The sequence below is a fragment of the Sminthopsis crassicaudata genome, chromosome 2, assembly GCF_048593235.1.
Source record: "Sminthopsis crassicaudata isolate SCR6 chromosome 2, ASM4859323v1, whole genome shotgun sequence".
NCBI lineage: Eukaryota > Metazoa > Chordata > Mammalia > Dasyuromorphia > Dasyuridae > Sminthopsis > Sminthopsis crassicaudata.
In genome coordinates this window covers 176,561,747-176,577,330 of record NC_133618.1, presented here as the reverse complement: position 1 = coordinate 176,577,330, position 15,584 = coordinate 176,561,747, and the positions used below count along the sequence as shown (strand labels likewise).

The 15,584-nt window shown below is 32.7% G+C and overlaps 1 protein-coding gene across 1 annotated transcript in view; it reads right to left on the bottom strand.

Moving 5' to 3' along the window:
* FERMT1 (FERM domain containing kindlin 1) overlaps positions 1 to 15,584 on the bottom strand; it is a 55,496-nt gene that overhangs the window by 27,157 nt on the left and 12,755 nt on the right. The window contains exons 3-8 of the mRNA XM_074287898.1: positions 14,250 to 14,483; positions 10,573 to 10,719; positions 9,349 to 9,562; positions 8,286 to 8,388; positions 4,303 to 4,410; positions 3,417 to 3,548 (exon numbers count right to left, since the gene is read on the bottom strand). Of these exons, the coding sequence (XP_074143999.1) occupies positions 3,417 to 3,548; positions 4,303 to 4,410; positions 8,286 to 8,388; positions 9,349 to 9,562; positions 10,573 to 10,719; positions 14,250 to 14,483 (938 nt within the window). The remainder of the gene's footprint in view (positions 1 to 3,416; positions 3,549 to 4,302; positions 4,411 to 8,285; positions 8,389 to 9,348; positions 9,563 to 10,572; positions 10,720 to 14,249; positions 14,484 to 15,584) is intronic.

The following is a 15,584-nucleotide window of genomic DNA, read 5'->3' as shown; positions in this document are numbered from 1 at the left end:
AGAAAGACTTCATAGATTTCATTGGACTGCCAGTAGAATCTATTATACAAAAACCAGTTAAAAATTCCATTCTAAATAAAGCTTCTCTTAGTCTCCTCAAGTAGCATATATTTACTTTGCATATACTTATATGTATATGGAACAATATCGCAGGTTCAATCTTACCTCTTACCTATGTGACTCTGGATCAATTCATCTAATCTCTCTGATTCTCATTGTAAAACAAAAGGGTTCCCCCTGATGGCCTCCCTGGCTCCTTTTAGTTCTATATCTATAATCCTATGATAACTGTTGTTTCACAAAATGTGAGATCCTTGAGAGAATAATGATTGTTTCATTCATTGTTTTTGTATTCACAGCATTTAGTAGATACAAATTAGATATATTAAAGCAAATTAAATAACATTAATTAAAAAGGAAATCAGACTATCTAGTCTAACCTTATTTCACAAGGGGCAAGGGGTACAGATTGGATAAAGGGAGGAAAGTGCTGGTGATCTGCCACTGCCCAAGGTACACAGGTAATAAAGGAAGAAGGATTTAAACCCAGGTCCTCTGGTGACCAGTGCTCCTTATATTTGGTTGTTCACTCTTTTCAGTTGTGTCCAACTCTTCATTACCCCAATTAGGGTTTTCTTGGCAAAGATACTGAAGGGGCTTGCCATTTTCTTCTTTAATTCATTTTACAGATGAGGAAACTGAGGCAAACAGTAACTTTCTGGGGTCACAAAGTGAGTGTCCGGCGCCAAATATGAACTCATGAAGATTTATCTTCTTGATCTCAAGCCCAGTGCTACATCCACTAAGCCATCCAATTGCCTTACCATGGAGCTATGATTTAAGTCTAATACAGAGCGCTACATTGATCTATAGGAATAGTGGCACTGTAGCTTCCATTTCAAATCACTAAACTCCCAATTAAGTATCATACTCCTCTATATGATAACTCTACTTTCACTATAGAATGTTTCAATTTTTTTTCACATTCATTTCTGAAGTGGAAACAATGAACATTTTCTAAAAGTATTCATTTGGCATATGATTTTTCTCAAATTTTTCTTTTTCTATGAAACTTAACTTATAGAGAGTACAGTTTTGGTTCCAGCTCTGGACTTAGAGATGAGGATAGACCTGGATTAAATCATACTCTAAGGCTTCTTAGCTGTGTGGCAACATGTAAGTTATGTAGTCCTCCTCAGCCTATGTCCTCATTATAAAATGAGTATGACAAATGCCTGCCAAACCTCCTCCATTGGATTCTTTTGAGGTTCAAGTGAGGTAATATGTATTAAAAATGCTTTGAAAAATGTAAAACTGTTATACATTCTTTTCTATCTTGCACATAATATGCACTTAATAAATATTTATTGAACTCGACTACACATTTAAGTTTTCAGATTGAGAAAAATATTTATACTAAGTGTATAATTCTGTATCACTTCACAGTTATGACCTTTTTCTTTTTCCTTCTTACTATTTATAGTTCAATAATTGTGTGCCAATAGTTTACTTCCTCTCTCATCATGTGTCAATACCATTAAGGTCAGAATTATTTCTAAGATAAAGAAGGCAAATAAAAAGTAGTAGAAAATCAAAGACTGAATCAAATAGGAGTGGCAATCTTATTGTTGGCTGAAGTATCCATAGATGAACCATTCATTTAAAAAGCACTGACTGCAATTTTACTAGAGATTTTTTTGTTTATAATGTTTAACATTTTTAAAAATAATCTTTATAACCTTCTGTTCCATGTTTCAAACTTCTCATCTCTTTCCTCTTCAAAATGATTTTGAAATGCTTTATAATGTGCCAGTCCATTATTTTAATTAATCCTCACAGTAAGTTATTGAAGTTGGTAAGACAAATGTTTAGTTTTATATTTCAAAAGAAGAACTAGACACAGGTTAAGTGAGCAGCATAGTCACACATAGTTACAAAGCCAGATCGCTTGATTCCTACTTCAGTGCTTTTTCTATCCACCATGTTAATTAATTGGTCCTTAGGGGCAGTTAGGCAGCACAGTGGTCAGAGTATTAGACTGAATACAAAATTCATATCCTAGCTCACTTATTAGTTGTGTGTCCCCAGGCCAAGTAACTTGATATATCTACCTTAGTTTTCTCATCTGTAAAATTGATAATAACAACAACTACTTCACAAAGTTGTAAGAATTAAATGAGTTGATATTTGGAAAGCATTAAACAAAATGCCTGGCACATGGTAAATACTAAATAAATGTTTATTCCCTTACCCTTCCTTAACAAGAGATGCATTGCTTTGATAATTCTGCAATAGTAAATATAATCAGTAGCTAAAACTTGTCAATTCTATCTCCATAATATCTCGCATATTCACGACTTTTTCTCCAATCATATAGCTATGACAAATTCAGACCGTTACCAATTTTTCCTTAGATTATTAATAGCTCATAACTGGATCTTCCTGTTTCAAGTCTCTTCCTTTTCTCCAAGGTATGTCCCATTTAGCTGTCAAGCCATTCTTCCAAATGGATAGATCTAAGTAAAATTTACAGTGACTTCCTATTGCCTCTACCATAAAACATAAAAGTCCTCAGCCTAAGATATGAATAAGGCTTTCCAAATCTAACTCTTACCTACTTAAAAAGTCATTCAAATTAAGATAGTACTTTAACGTTGACTGAGTTAGCCTGACAAAAGCCTAGAAATTGCCTGATGTAAGGACTGTTAACTTCACTTTACACTGATGCTGTGAGAGATTAAGTCACTTGCCCTGTTCACATAGCTAGTAAGAGTCTGAGATAAGATTTGTACTTAAGCCTCCAGAATCTATGGCCAACACTTTTTGACCTACTCTATTTTTGTTACTCCCCTTCTGGAATTTTATGATCCATCTACACTAGACTCTGAAGTACTCCCCAGAGGTGACAATCTCCTTCTCATATTTGTGCCTTTGCCACAAATTGTTGCCCTGAAATATACTCTCTTATCTTTGCCTGTTAGCTCTGCTCAAATGCACTTCTTTTATGATGCCTTCTTTGAGCACCTCCATTAGTGCTCTGTCCTCTTGAAATTAGCTAAATCTATTTGAATCCATGTTATATTCTTCCTCAACCCTAAACTCCTCCAATAAAAGAGCTTCTTGAGGTTTCTTTCTTATTTTTTTTTCTTTGGTTTTGTATTCCCAGTGGCTCACATTTTTCCTTGAACCTAGCATAGTTTTTGTTATTGCTATTAACATTCTAAATGTATATATCTAATATCTGAGAAAGTACAATCAGGTCTTAATGATGGATTTATATCCAAGATTGAGAACTTTTTTCTTTTGAGAAATTAGGTTAAATGTTCTAAAACAAAATGGAAGAATCAACTTGTTTTTTATAGGCATAAAAACATAGTCCTTGTTTTGAGATCATTTCTCATAAGGGAATCTCATACCAAAATGTTTTCTGTTTTTCCACCTTCTAATGTGACTTCCAGGTTAGAGAGGGCAGCTTCTACTTCATCCACTTCAGACTCATTTGTGAAATCCAGAGTTTCTGCTGACAATGACAACTTGCTTATGTGATACTAAAACACACAGAGAGAAAATTTTATAAATGCCATTAATACAAAAATATTACTTTGGAAATCAAAATTTTTATTGCTAATCCCTGCCTCATCTCGATATCAAAAGATCACCATGAGTGCACATTCTTCAAAAGATTCAGGGAATTTTTTTATACAGGTAATTCTGAGATTTTTGGAAATTATTTCATAAAAGCTATTAAATCATAATTGCCCTTCCCCTCAAATCAATTTTCCTACTATTATGGCAAGAATTCCTTTAGATTCTAGCAATGAAAGAATAATTTTTCCCTATAAATGTGTATGTAAGCCTTATCAATTACAACAATTTCAATTATATGCCCATTGATGGAGTATATGACTACTGTGCAAAAGACCAGATTAGCTTAGTTTGGAATGGCTCACCAACTGTTAGTGAACTTTTCAGCTAGAACTATTTTTGAAGAGCATTTACAAAGTTGTAATATTAATTAGTGAAAGGAATACCTATAGATTGTTGAAGTAAGCAAACACACACATTTATGTATATACATACACATTTACTTATGTGTATAGATATATTCTATTTTTAATGAGTTATGCTGACCATTTTAAAATGTGGGGAAAAAACCCAACCCTGCTTCTTATACTCTAACTCAAAAAGAAAAAAAAAACCTCACAAGACTGAAAACTTTAAATAAGATAGCATGATAATACATTTTCCAATGGATTCTCCTTCCCTACTTGCTCCAAAGGGTATTCAAAACTAAATACATGCCTGTAAAGCAGCAAAGATCAGCATTTCCTCCTCAGTGCAGTCAATTTCTTCTAAAAGAATGGACCACCTGGCTTGTTCATAAAGTTGGTTTATTCGAACGGCATCATACTATGGGTTAGAGGGCAAAAATTTAAAGAGAAAAGATTATATTTATTAAACTGCAAATCTTAGATTAAATATATTTGTTTATCCATTGGTTCAAACATTTGTTAAAAGTATCTACGTGGTTAGCTAAACTTTACAACCCATTGAAATGTCAGAGAATCTCTCTTATTTAGGGAAAGGGCTAGTACAAAGGTATAGAAACCATTATCTTTATCCCCTCAATTTATTTTTGCCTTTAATTTGCATCTCGTCATAAAATTTTTTTTCAAGATCAAAGATAAAAAGTGAAATGCATTAATCTTTTCTCTTTCTTTGATCTTTTAAATTTCTGTAAAAATATGAATAAATAGTGAAAAATGGTAAAGGAAAGGCAGAGGGAGGGAGAAGCAGTGAGAAATAGGGGCTCAGACAATTCCAAATGGAATTATCATTAGCTTACAATACTTTTTTCTGCTTGGTAATAAATGAAAGAATTAAGATCAAAGGATAGAAGTTGCAGTACGGTAGATTTTAGTTCAGTGTAAAGAAAACCTTCTAACCATTGGTGCTTTCCAAAAATGATATAAGTCTATCTCTGGAAGTCTTCAATCAAGAGGTGAGATGACTATTTGTTTGGGATACTCTTGGAATCCATGATTAAGATAAGGTTTGTACTAAATAATTTCTGAGGCCCTTTCTAATTCTAAAGTTCTGTGTAATTCTGTAATTTTCTATGTTTTACCTGTCATTTATACATAATCATAGTTTCTAAGAGAAAAGATTATAAACATGAGATAAACATTTTAGCCATGCCAAAATCAGCAAACTACACTCCTAGATAAGTAAGTAATATGAAAAATTGTTCAGACATGTCTCTTATTGATGTTGTGAAGAGATAAAGGTATAATTAGATATGAAGTTTCCAGTAAATCAGAGTATAGGTAAAGAACCAAGAAAAGTGAATTTCAATTATTGTTTTGAAAACATCTTAGGAAATATTACATATTTTTATTTTTAATAATAGCTTTTAATTTTCAAAATACATGCAAATATAGTTTTCAACATTCACCTTTGCAAAACCCTGTGTTCCAAGCTTTTTTGTATGTGAACAAGAATCCCTTCTCTCAAAAGCCTCCCCAATAGGTATTTATCTATCCTTTACTTGAAGAAAGGACTCGTTCCTTTAGAAAGCATCCATTCTGCTCTGGAATAGCTCCAGCTCTTAGGAAGGTTTTGCTTCTATCAAGTCTAAAGTAATTTCTTTGCAGCTTCCATTCACTGTCTTTACATTAATTGGGGCCATGCAGAACAAGTTTTAATTCCTCTAGCACTTAAAGTCCTTCAAATATTAGAGAATGGCTACCATTCTCCATTGCTCAATATTTTTCTTCTCTAGCAGAAATACCTCAAGTTCCAAGATTTTGGGCCACTTCATTTTCCTGGTTGCCTTTCTTTAGACTATCTTATCCTTGTGCTTCCTAAAATATGGTACCCAGAACTAAAAACCATTCTATAGTTTGGTGTGACTAATGCAGTGCTCAGTATAACTCTTATTTCCTTGATTTCAAGGAAGCTCAACATATTAGCTTTTTGGTTGCCCCATCATATAATTAACTCATATTGTACTTGTAGTATACTAAAACCTTCACATACTTTTCAAACTGCCTTATTTTATGTGTAAAGTTTTTATTTTAAATCAAAATATCTTTATCCTTATGAAATGACCATATTTATCCTTATGAAATCCCATCTGATCAGAATCAAGCAATATTCTATCTCTCAAAATCTTTCTTGTAACCTATGTCATTCAATATGTTATACTTTCCATCTTTTACAGATTGTAGCATTGTAGCATAGTATACTCAGAACAAGAAAAGAACTTATTCCTAGACTAATTCCCTCATTTTATAGATGTGCACCTGAAATCCAGAGGAGTTAAAATTTTGTCTAGGATCACATGATAAGAAGAAGAACTGAGATTCAAACTGAAGGCCTCTGACTACAAAAATGGTGCTCTTCCTTCTATATTACTTTCCTAAGGCTCCTGCAAGTTTTAAATTTATGATCCTCTTTTTTTGGTCCAGTCATTTATTCAGTGTCAGTGCCATCTAATTGTACTGTCATCTATCTTATTGACAGGTCTTTATTTTTTTCCTGCAAGAATAGCAAATGATTCAAGTCACTTTAACTTAAAGAACACAAGTCATTGAGATACTTTTAATGCATGAATTTAGAGTTAGTTATGCAAGTTATTGAACTTTCCACTGAGATATACTATGTGTGTATATGTGAGTGGGTGTGTTTGTACTTATATGGATGTATGTATAAGAATAAAATCAGTTATCAAAAATGGAATAAACTACCCCAGAGTGACATCACCTGGGTTATGTGAGTCGCCTAGTAAGGAAGGTTCTGCCGTGGAAGTGGTCAGTTCAGATTTAAAAGCAGTTAGCAGCTGATTACATTGTAGAACATACTTTTATAACTATAAAACAAATAGAGGCTAATACTGACTAAACATAATCATTTATACATTAATAATGGAATACATTCTTAATATCATCTTCTACATATTATGCCTGTTCTGAAATATCATTTATTACAGTATATTATAGCTCTCTATTTTACTTTTAAGTAAATTTTAAAATGACGTCTTTGAATCGCCTGTCCATAGTTTCTATTGTATCACTGATGATATTCAAACTTTTATCAATATGTTTGCAAATTTGGAAAGGATATTCAATATTACTATATCTTTCTTTTTTTCTTCTTCTTTTCCTGCCAAACTTAGGCTTTCTCTGTCTCCTTTTGCTATCTCCTTCCCTTATGGTCTTGATTGCTTTAGCTCAATGTTCCCCCTTTCCATTAATCCTTTTCTTCTGGCTTCCTGAAAAGAGCTCTTCACACTGCTCCCTCTTTGACTGTTACTTGTTTCTCTCTAAGAAGAACTAGAATAATATTCTTAGTCACCTTTAAAAGTATATTTTATTTTATCACTACCAAAATGAAGAAAATGTTTAACCCAATCAGCTCATGTTTAATATTCATTTAAGAACTCAACTCATCTGGATACTTAACATCAAAGTGTACTTTTAATTCACTTTCAGAAATTCTGGAGATAATTTGAAATGTTCACTGTCAAAGAAGGACAACTGTATAAGAGTTCTGGAATTCAAAGATTAACTACAAAGGCTTCTCTTTAGTTAGGAATTTGTCACATATAAGCCATGTTTGATTCAATCATGACTCACAGTTATTGTGCTATATCAATTACCTAAACAATTATTTAAGTATTGCTATGGCTCAGGATGGTGGATACAGAAAAAGCATCATTGAGCTGTTCTCACTGATAGCTAGTAGGAGAGACATAAACAAAACATATGAAAAAAATGAGAGAATTTCAGTCCTGAATTGCACTATATTTGCAAGAACTATTCAGGTTTTTTCTTTATTTTGAATAATCTTTCACTTTTTCCTTGAAGTAGAAAAACATATTAGAATGGGATGCTCAAAGTAGGTTAGACAAATCAGAGAGGTGTATATGGAAAGAATTGGACTTTAAAAGAACACAATGACTTGTGTTCTTTAAGTTAAAATGACTTGAATCACTTGCTATTCTTGAAGGAAAAATGGAAGTTAAAATGAAATTTCAATAAAAGAGAGGAGAAAAGAAACTAGAAAGTATATCTGACATCTATTAAATTCTAGCTAAGAGCTGGTTACAATGACCAAACAAAATACAATGTGTAAATGTATAACAGCAAACACATTTTATCATTCTAAAACTAGTTCACTAAATAGATATCTATCAATTTATTTTAATTATAGTTTTTTAATGTTTGGAATTCACACTTTGACATTTGAATGTGACCCCCCTCAAAAAAGAAATAGGATCTTACTTTGGGATTCAAGTCAAAGAATGTGTAATATTTAAAGCGTAACAATAGTTTCTCATCTTCCTGAATTCCTTGTTCCATAAGGGAGCGGGATGAGTCTAGCCATCTGAAAAAAAAGAAAACAACTGAGTTACAAAGGAAATTTATTTCATGGGATCATACATAAAGTTAGAAAGTATCTTAGGAAGACATCAGTCCCATACTCCCACCTCTCACTGTACAGATGAGGACACTCAGGACCAGAGATACTATTTGCCCAAAGAAACCCAGGCAGCAGACAACAGAGACTAAAATAGAACTCAGTCCTTTTTTCACTGTACTATGGCTTTCTTATGCTTAGATCCTTGAAATAAAGTCACTGGGCAAGAATGATTGAGCTAAACAAGTAACTGATGAAGATGATGACTTAATAACTTATAGAGTTGTATAATGCTTTGTAATTAAAAAAAGTTTTCATATAAATTAGTTCATCAATTCTTACAAAAATTCTTCTCTATAACCCTTCTTCATGTGCTCCCCAAAGTTTACCACAGTGGGACTTCTCAATTTCTCACTTTTATTTGACACTGTGAGTATATAAGGAAGCATCTGGATTGTCTAGTTATTATTTCTTGTTCTGCTTATATAAGAAGGCCATCTCTTTCTCTCTCTCTCTTTTTTTTTTTTTTTGATTCAATTATTTCTCAAATGACATTCGGTTCTTCCAAATTATTTAGATGTTATCTGTGGCAAATAACACTCAATTCATAAAACAAAAACACACATACAATCACACACAGTGTAAGAAAACATCCATAAAGGAGTGGCTTTGAATTTCAGGAACAATATGGGCTTAGAAGTTCTGCCTGGATTTCCTACTTCAACTACAGAGAAACTGTAGAAAGCAATATACAAGTTGAGTATGTCAAGTTTATTAAATTTATAAATTTACTTAAATTTCCAAATCCTGATTTTCATATCAAAATCAGCACTGATTTTTTTTTAAAAGCACACAGCTCCCCAATATATTTATTTTATCATGCCAATACTAGCTTACAATGACTCAATCAGGAAAGATATCTCTTACCCTGCATTAAGTTTGGCTTTATCAATTAGAGACCGAGGTTGAAACATTTCAGCAAGTGTTTCTGGTGAACGGCTGGGTTGGCTGAAAGCAAGTAAGTTACAGCTTTGTTCTCTCAGAGGACTATCACTGAACCAAGTAATGGTAGAAGAAATAGGAGTTCCATTGACAGGATCATATATAGGAGTCATTGTTTTACTGTATAAGCCAGGACTTGCTGTAAGGCAAAAAGAAACATAAAATGTAATCTCAAACTTATAGGTAAAAACAATCTAAGGATATACTTCATTAAAACAATATTAAATCACTAAAGCTACAGTTTGGAGGGAAGCTCCATTATTGTAGCATTATTGTTGTAAGAAGCCCTCAATGAAAAAAAAATAAAACTTTTTACTGCGGCAATCTTCTACTGTTTTGCAATTTATAGTCTGAGAGGTTTAGGGTACTTAGAAATACAAGATCATAGAGCCAATATATTTCAGATGCTTATCTAAAAGGCAAATCTTAAGACCAGTTCTCTGTAGTACCTGCCACCTTACTTTAATGAAACAATTTTCATATTTTAAACTATAAAAATTCAAATAATCTATTTTGTGATCATGGTCCCTAAGCATCTGTAGATAAAAAGGTCCCAAGAGAACACATTCAGATTTCAGAGAAGGGGAAATACTTCCTACCTACTAATTTAAAAAGGAGAACTTATAATGTTAGCAGATTTTCAAGTCTCTTTTTTAGTTACATACCATAATCATTCCAGATAAAGCCTTTAAATTAAACACTCCCTTCCTGAAGATTAGTACTCAGCTTGTGTTAATAACTCACCTGGCTTTGGTTTGCATAGGGGAGCTACAAATTTCCTCCTCCCTTCTTCCCTAGGAGTAAATACTGCCCAAGTAGCTAGCCCCTGTATTGTAAGGGAAAGAGAAGTGTGTTCATTTTATAATTATTAAATGGTAAATAAAACCTCTTTCAAATTTTTGATTGGTACCTCTCCAATTTGTAGCTATGCCACTGGATTTATTTGTAGATTGTTAGAAAAATAATAGCATTTTAATAACTTGTCAAATAGTGCTTTGAAAAATTTAGAGAAAATTAGAAATATTTTATTTCAAAGATATTGAGGTATTTTCTAAGTACAGCAATTTTTTAGTGTAGGAAAGAAGAATAATTTCTTTTCTTGATTTTAAGAAATGCCATAAATACAAATATAGAGTTTTGTAGTCTTACCTGAAGAACCTGAAATAGTTAGAGAGTTGTCTAAATTTAAAATGTCTTCAATTATAGGTTCTCTGTTATTCTTTTCTTTTTTCTTTTTCTTTTTAAAATAATCATCTGAGGGCTTTAACAAAGAGAGTTCTTCTGATCTCCTAATATCTTAAGAACAAAGAAAAAATAAGTTATTCAGATTTTAAAGTAATTTAAAAATGTGAAATTTTGCTCCGTTCACATCTAGCATCATCCAACATGATTAATCTTATTTCATAGTAGTTCTCTTTAAATATTCAGTGTTCCAAACAAACTGTCACCTAACATACTAATTTTCTTTTCACTATATTTTTGTTTATACTGTTTCTGACTTCCACACTGCTGTAGTAACCTTTTAAATTGTTATCTAGGGGCAGCTAGGTGGCACAGTGGATAGAGCAACAGCCTTGAATTCAGGAGGATCTGAATTCAAATCTACTCTCAGACACTTAACACTTCCTAGCTGTGTGACCTTGGGCAAGTCATTTAACCCCAGCCTCAGGAAAAAAAAGAAAAAAAGAAAAAAGAAATTGTTATCTAGCCCAATTCAAATGTTGGCTGTCCATGAAACCTCAGACAGTGAATAGTAATCTCCCCCCACTCCCACAACTTTACACATTAACAAATACTTTTTTAATGAGCTCATCATGCATTATTTCATACTTTTATTTTTTTATGCCATAGTGTAATTTGTATGAGGGCAGGGACACATCTCATTTAATAATGCCACCAATCACAATAGCTCAGAATTATATAGTCCTCCAAATGTTCTAGTACGCAGTGTATTCTCTGTTCTGCATACAGCACACCTTTATGAAATAAAGATTAAAAAAATGATTTGCATGAGGTTACCTTATGCTGTGAAATGAATCTGAATGAAGCTTAGGTAATTACCTATTCTGTTCAAAACACAAATAATTGGGCTGAATACCAATTTTCCATTGTTTGCTTTTTTTTTTTTTTTTAAAGAAATGGCAGAGAAAATAATGACCCAGATGTACTTTACAAATCTATGATGTATTCAACTCCTCAACTGAGTGCAGAATTCTATATACATTCTATGAACCACCCCTCATCTCCATCCCAACAACAAAATCTCTTAAGACTTAATGGGTCTATTGAGAAGTCATGCTGTCCTTTTACTTTTATTCAGGTATATGTTTAAAACATCCACATACTGCCTTTTAAGGCTAGTTCCAGAGTGGATATTGGTAATAGTTTATTTTCATCTTTTGTAGTGAACAAGGAATTCAGAATTATAAGGACTTCTCTCTGTATTTCAATGTCAATTCACTATAAATTTGCTTCATTTAACTTCAATTTTAATTTACTATAATTTTTAAAAATATGGTTAGTATGTACTGTAGGTAAAAAATATGGCTGTGCTCTAGAAGTAAAGTAAAATTGAATTAGCTGAGAAGAAGCAATGTGAGAGATGCATGGGTAGTATGTATAATCATTCTCACGGTACCTTTAATAAAATTTATATTTAAATCAACTGCATATTTATAGTGACCTGACATCAATTATATATTGAGGGGAGGACATTAAAAGCAAAATTAAGTCAGAACCACCAGAAAATTATTTAGGAAAAAAGTTCAACTGGCCTCATTGTTTGTTGACCCTATTATTTCCTGCAAGATTTTTACTTTACTAGAATAGATGGAATGTGCAGTCTTTTTAAATATAGGTTCTGACTCATTTGTATTTTATTGAAAACAAGAGGATATTTTGCGTGTCTCTTATTTATTCCCATATGTTGAAAATAATTTTAGTACGTGACTTTTATTATTAAAATGACTGATATAAACTAAACTGCTATATTTTTTTCTTTGAGGCCCACATATGTAATTCTCCCACATTCTTTATTAATTGCCAAATATAAAAATGCCTGTGGAGTAGATTACCCATCTTTTGTGGGTCCCTTTGTAATAGAAGAGCATTTGTGTAAAATTTACACCTCCTGGATTTTTGTCTTTTGTTAATGTTATCCTTTGCACTTAGAAAAGTACCTTATATATAACAAATACTTAATAATGATTGTTGACATTACCATCAGTCAACATGACAGATATATACACTTATAATTGAAAATTTGTGTCCCAAAGCTTTTTGGGATGATTTAACAAAAATTTCACCAATGACTTCTGTAGATAGAGCTAGTTAATGAAGCTAAGTATTGATGAAGTAATTGTGATATTACAATGCTCTATTTTGAATATGTTGAGATTGAGAAGCCAGTGGACATCCAGTTCCAGATATGCAAAAGGTAGTCATAAGAGAATGGAACTCAGAAAAGAAGTTAGGACTAGATTTAGAGAGCTGGGAATCATCTATAGAGAGATAATAATTGAATCCATGGTTGCTGACAAGATCTCCAAGAAAGACAGTATAAAACAGACACTGACAAACTACCGACAAAATTATTGACCAAGGATCAAACAAAGTTCATCACTTGTTTTACTACAGTCTATGAATGTACCCTAGAATTTTCACTTTTAAATATAATAAAACTTTATTTAAAAATGTAAAAAACATTCTTAGCTGAGGTTGTACTTTAAAAACAGGTAATGGGTGGATTTGACCCACAGGTCACAGTTTGCTGATCCCTAGTATAGGAGGATACAAAAAAAGAATTGAAAAAAAAATTCCTGGGGAACATCCACAATTATCAGACATGAACCTGGATGAAGATCTAGCAAAGTAGATTGAGAAAGAGTAGTTAGTAAGACAGGAGGAAAATTGGTTAAGAACAGTATTACAAAAAATCTGAGAGGACTAAATATCCAGGGGGGGAAATGTTATAGATGATGTCAAAGACTACAGAGTTTTGAATAAGAATGAAGATTGAGAAAAAGCCATTGGATTTGGCAATTAAGATATTTCTGGATAGTGGTTTCACTTGAGTGATAAAGTTAAAAGGGGTTAAAATAGATCAAGAGGAAGGGAACTAGAGACCTTAACTGTAGATATTTCTCTCAAGGAGTTTTGTCACAAAGGGAAGGAGAATTATGGGATGATACCTAATGAGATATAAAATGAAAGTTTAAGGATGAAAGTGAAATGTGCATTTTGAAGACACCAGGGAGGCACAGTGAAGATCAACAAAGGAGAAATAATGTAGAGGGCCTATGATAGAACCTTAAAAAATACATATGTTTAAGGGGCAGGACTATGAGAAGTCATCAAAGAAAGTAGAAAAGGAACAGAGTAGTTGGAGGTGAACCCTAAGAATTCTATGCTATAAAGATAGAATAGTAAAAGTTAACCAGAACTCCAAAGAGGTCAAAGGCAAGAAAAGAAAAAAAAATCATTAGTTTGGTGATAAGAATATAATTAATGTTTTTGGTGAGAATTGGTTTAGTAGAGTGGTGAGAACAGAAATTGGAAACGGGTAGAAAAGTAAGTAGCTAGTAAAAAATTAGATAACTTGAGACAGTAGAAGTAGAAATCTTTTTAAGCCTGCAAGAGGAGAGGACCTAGTAGAGAGGGAGAAGTTGAAAGTGAGAAAAGAGACTTGAAAAAGACAGATACCACTCCCCTACTAGTGTCTGCATTTTCCTCAGGTTGTTTTTGAAAAATATAGAGTAGATATACTATTCTTGTCCTCCTTTAGTAAGAGATTTTCAGAGGATTAGATGCATTCTAAATATACTTACTAAGGGTTTTGCAGATATCACCAACAGCTTTAAATACAACAGATGAGAAGCTGACTCTTAGTCTCACAGTTTTCATGTTTGGCAAGCGAAGGCATAACATTTTATGCTGAGGTGTGAAAAGCAGCCTTGCATCTGCCTGGACACCATATTTGTCCAGAGTCCAGTGTGTTTTTAGAAGCCAGCAATGTTTTTGTTCCCACCAAAGAGCAAAATCTGACCAGTCTTGAGGTATATCTGCAAGAACAAAAGCATGATGAATAAAATGGCAGGCAATTAAAAAACATAGAGTAGGGTAATTTCAAAATCAATTTTATTACATGAGAAAATCAACCAAAATGCCAAACCTTGAGGATTTTTTGTCACGATAATAACAATAAGATTTATGCTTAGATGTAGAAATGATGTATTTGTTCACAGCTATTCCTATATACTTGTTCAATAGGCCCTAGCCTAATAGTATGTTTGACATAGCATAATCATCATAAATTTCATTGTGAAAAGAACCTTACAGAAGTTATCAAGAACAACCCTCTCATTTTACAGTTGAGGAGGCCTTAAGATGATGATTCATCCAAGATCATGCTGTCATTATATATGCAGGCAATAAACAAAACTGGAATGTGCATTTTGTCAAATGGTTAGCTAGAGTTAAAATTACAAGGCAATCTTACTTGGGAAAGTAATGAAGATAAAGCTCACAAAGGTTTCAAAGACCCATGACTTTGGTCTCATTAGCATTGTTTTTCCACCAACTTATCTAATAAGTTACTGATTAAAACAAAAATTCACAGATACAGACATTTTGATAGAAGTAAGAATTTCTGTAAGAAGTTACAAAATGATAATTCAAAGTAGATAGATAATTATAGAATTTATGAATGACAGATATTGAAACACCATCTTTTTTAAAGTATTAACTATTTCTGTGGCAAAGCAAACTTTTTTTTTTTTTTGAGGTAAGTGGATAAGGTAAAGTTCACCTTGAGAACTCTTCCATGTGGAAAACCATTCTGCCCCTTACTTCAATGATTTAAGGACTTGTGCTACCAGTTACTGCGGGTTATTTCTTTCACATAACTGCTCTACACTTTAAGAGCTTTTGTGAGCTGCCATGGCTAAAGCATGCATTGTATTTTGTGAACAACCTAGTTATAAGGCTCCCTCCCACTTGACTAGGATGAGTCTTGGGATGAATGACACAAGTCACTAGACCCAGCATCAATTTTTTAAATTTGACAGAGTTTTTTAGATTTTGTATCTTCCCATACGTTCCTTCAAGGACCCTACTTATACACTACTAAACAAAATTGCTGTAGGAATTTTTTCTCTTTAGAT